This window comes from Amphimedon queenslandica, unplaced genomic scaffold (assembly GCF_000090795.2).
Source record: "Amphimedon queenslandica unplaced genomic scaffold, v1.1 AMPQUscaffold_13008, whole genome shotgun sequence".
Taxonomy (NCBI): domain Eukaryota; kingdom Metazoa; phylum Porifera; class Demospongiae; order Haplosclerida; family Niphatidae; genus Amphimedon; species Amphimedon queenslandica.
This window is the reverse complement of record NW_003546756.1, coordinates 17961-19625: the sequence shown is the minus strand read 5'-3', so window position 1 is coordinate 19625 and position 1665 is coordinate 17961. Positions and strand designations below refer to the sequence as shown.

Sequence of the window (1665 nt, the reverse complement as noted above, 5' to 3'; positions counted from 1 at the left end):
CCCCATTATTAATCAATTACTATAAACTCCATGTGTTCAATACGTAGTTTCTCCACTCCGGCCCCGTACAACTCACAAAGTATACAAACCATTCTTGTTTTCTTTCCTGCACCTGACAGGCCATAAATCAGCAAATGAGGGAAATCATCAGATTGGACCTAATAAAGGGAGGGGCAAAAAAGACAAATTTTCTGTCATAATTAATTATTCTAATTTTTACCAGTCTTTTCAAGCTGGCAGCTTGCTCCTGATGATAATGGAGTTTATTAAGGTTGGTTGGTCTGTACTTATCTACCTATAAACTCATTCTGTACTCTAAAAACTCCTTGAAAGGCTCTCCAGTGTTGTTATCATGCTGCAGCAATTAAAAGGTGTGGCTGAATATAGGCGTGGCTCAAATATTTGATCCGCCCACTCAATATTGCCATTTCACTTATCCTTTCCCTCTCCTTTCTATTCTTATACAGGGTCTGGTAGTGTCCTTATTTCCATTGGTTGTTTCATTGGTGCTTTAGTCTCAGGAGGTACATTACAGATCATGTGATAATCATGTGACATGTGCGTCATTATTTTGCTTGTGTAGCATATTTCCGAGCACATTTCTCACCTCAACACGTTGCTAAATGACAGTCTGTCGTCTGGTAAGGGCTAATGACTACTACTGTAACACCATTAAATACAGGCATATGCATTTAAGAGTAATGGTAACAGTAGTCTCGAGACTATGGTAACAGATATGGGTAATGTCTGTAAGAGTGTAGCAGGTACAATGTATTTAATGTATTTTTGTATTTAAAAACAACAATAGCAATAACAACAACAATAATAATAATAATAATACTGTAAAAATAGCATTCAATAGTACACAGAATCAAAATTTTAATAACAGCTGGTGGGACATTATAATAACCCCACCCCATTATTAATCAATTACTATAAACTCCATGTGTTCAATACGTAGCTTCTCCACTCCGGCTTTTGGTTGGTTTGTACTTATCTACTCATAGACTCATTCTGTACTCTGAAAGTTCCTTGAAAGGCTCTCCCGTGTTGTTATCATGCTGCAGCAATTAAAAGGTGTGGCTCAAATATAGGCGTGCATGGGTCAAATTTGATCGGCCCACTCAATATTGCCATATCACTTATCGCTTATCTTTTCCCTCTCCTCTCTATTCTTATACAGGGCCTAGTAGTGTCCTTATTTTCCATTGGTTGTTTCATTGGTGCTTTAGTCTCTGGAGATACACTACAGATCATGTGATAATCAAGTGACATGTGCGTCATTATTTTGTAGCATCATTGGTGGTGCCTTCACTGCCTTGCAAGTATCTTCTTTTAATTTATGGTAATTATATGTATAATGGCTTTGATTTATACTACATGTGCATGATATGTACCCAGTACATGTAAAATTAGTCAGAACAACTAATCCAGTTTGATAAACTATAAATTATTGTCTACAGGAAACAAATAATAATCTATTTTTGGCTTTTGACTTTTGCTACATTGTACTATAAACTGCTAACTTTATACAATACTTGACCTCTACTTCAATACTTGGGATAAAATTATTGATATGATATGTAGTCCACAATGCAATCGTCATTGCTGTATAGCATGTACATGTACACATTCGACCAACCAATTCCATCCTGGAGGAAAGAG

The 1665-nt window shown here is 36.3% G+C and overlaps 2 protein-coding genes across 6 annotated transcripts in view; one reads left to right on the top strand and one right to left on the bottom strand.

The window, feature by feature from the left end:
- Positions 1 to 1072, bottom strand: part of LOC100639076 (replication factor C subunit 3-like) — a 16640-nt gene extending 15568 nt beyond the window's left edge. Inside the window, exons 1-3 of one of the 4 annotated variants that reach the window (XM_020001930.1) lie at positions 1002 to 1072; positions 221 to 295; positions 21 to 158 (exon numbers count right to left, since the gene is read on the bottom strand). In XM_020001930.1, coding sequence (XP_019857489.1) covers positions 21 to 124 — 104 coding nt within the window. In that variant the 5' untranslated portion in view covers positions 125 to 158; positions 221 to 295; positions 1002 to 1072. Of the gene's footprint in view, positions 1 to 20; positions 159 to 220; positions 296 to 934; positions 968 to 1001 lie in introns of those variants that run through there. The other 3 variants (XM_020001932.1, XM_020001931.1, XM_020001933.1) reach the window with 3 other exon arrangements.
- LOC109585799 (uncharacterized) overlaps positions 397 to 1665 on the top strand; it is a 4302-nt gene continuing 3033 nt past the window's right edge. Inside the window, exons 1-4 of one of the 2 annotated variants that reach the window (XR_002186662.1) lie at positions 397 to 524; positions 584 to 764; positions 962 to 1077; positions 1184 to 1345. The gene's annotated coding sequence lies outside the window, so the exon portion shown is untranslated. Of the gene's footprint in view, positions 525 to 583; positions 765 to 961; positions 1078 to 1183; positions 1346 to 1665 lie in introns of those variants that run through there. The other variant, XM_020001935.1, reaches the window with a different exon arrangement.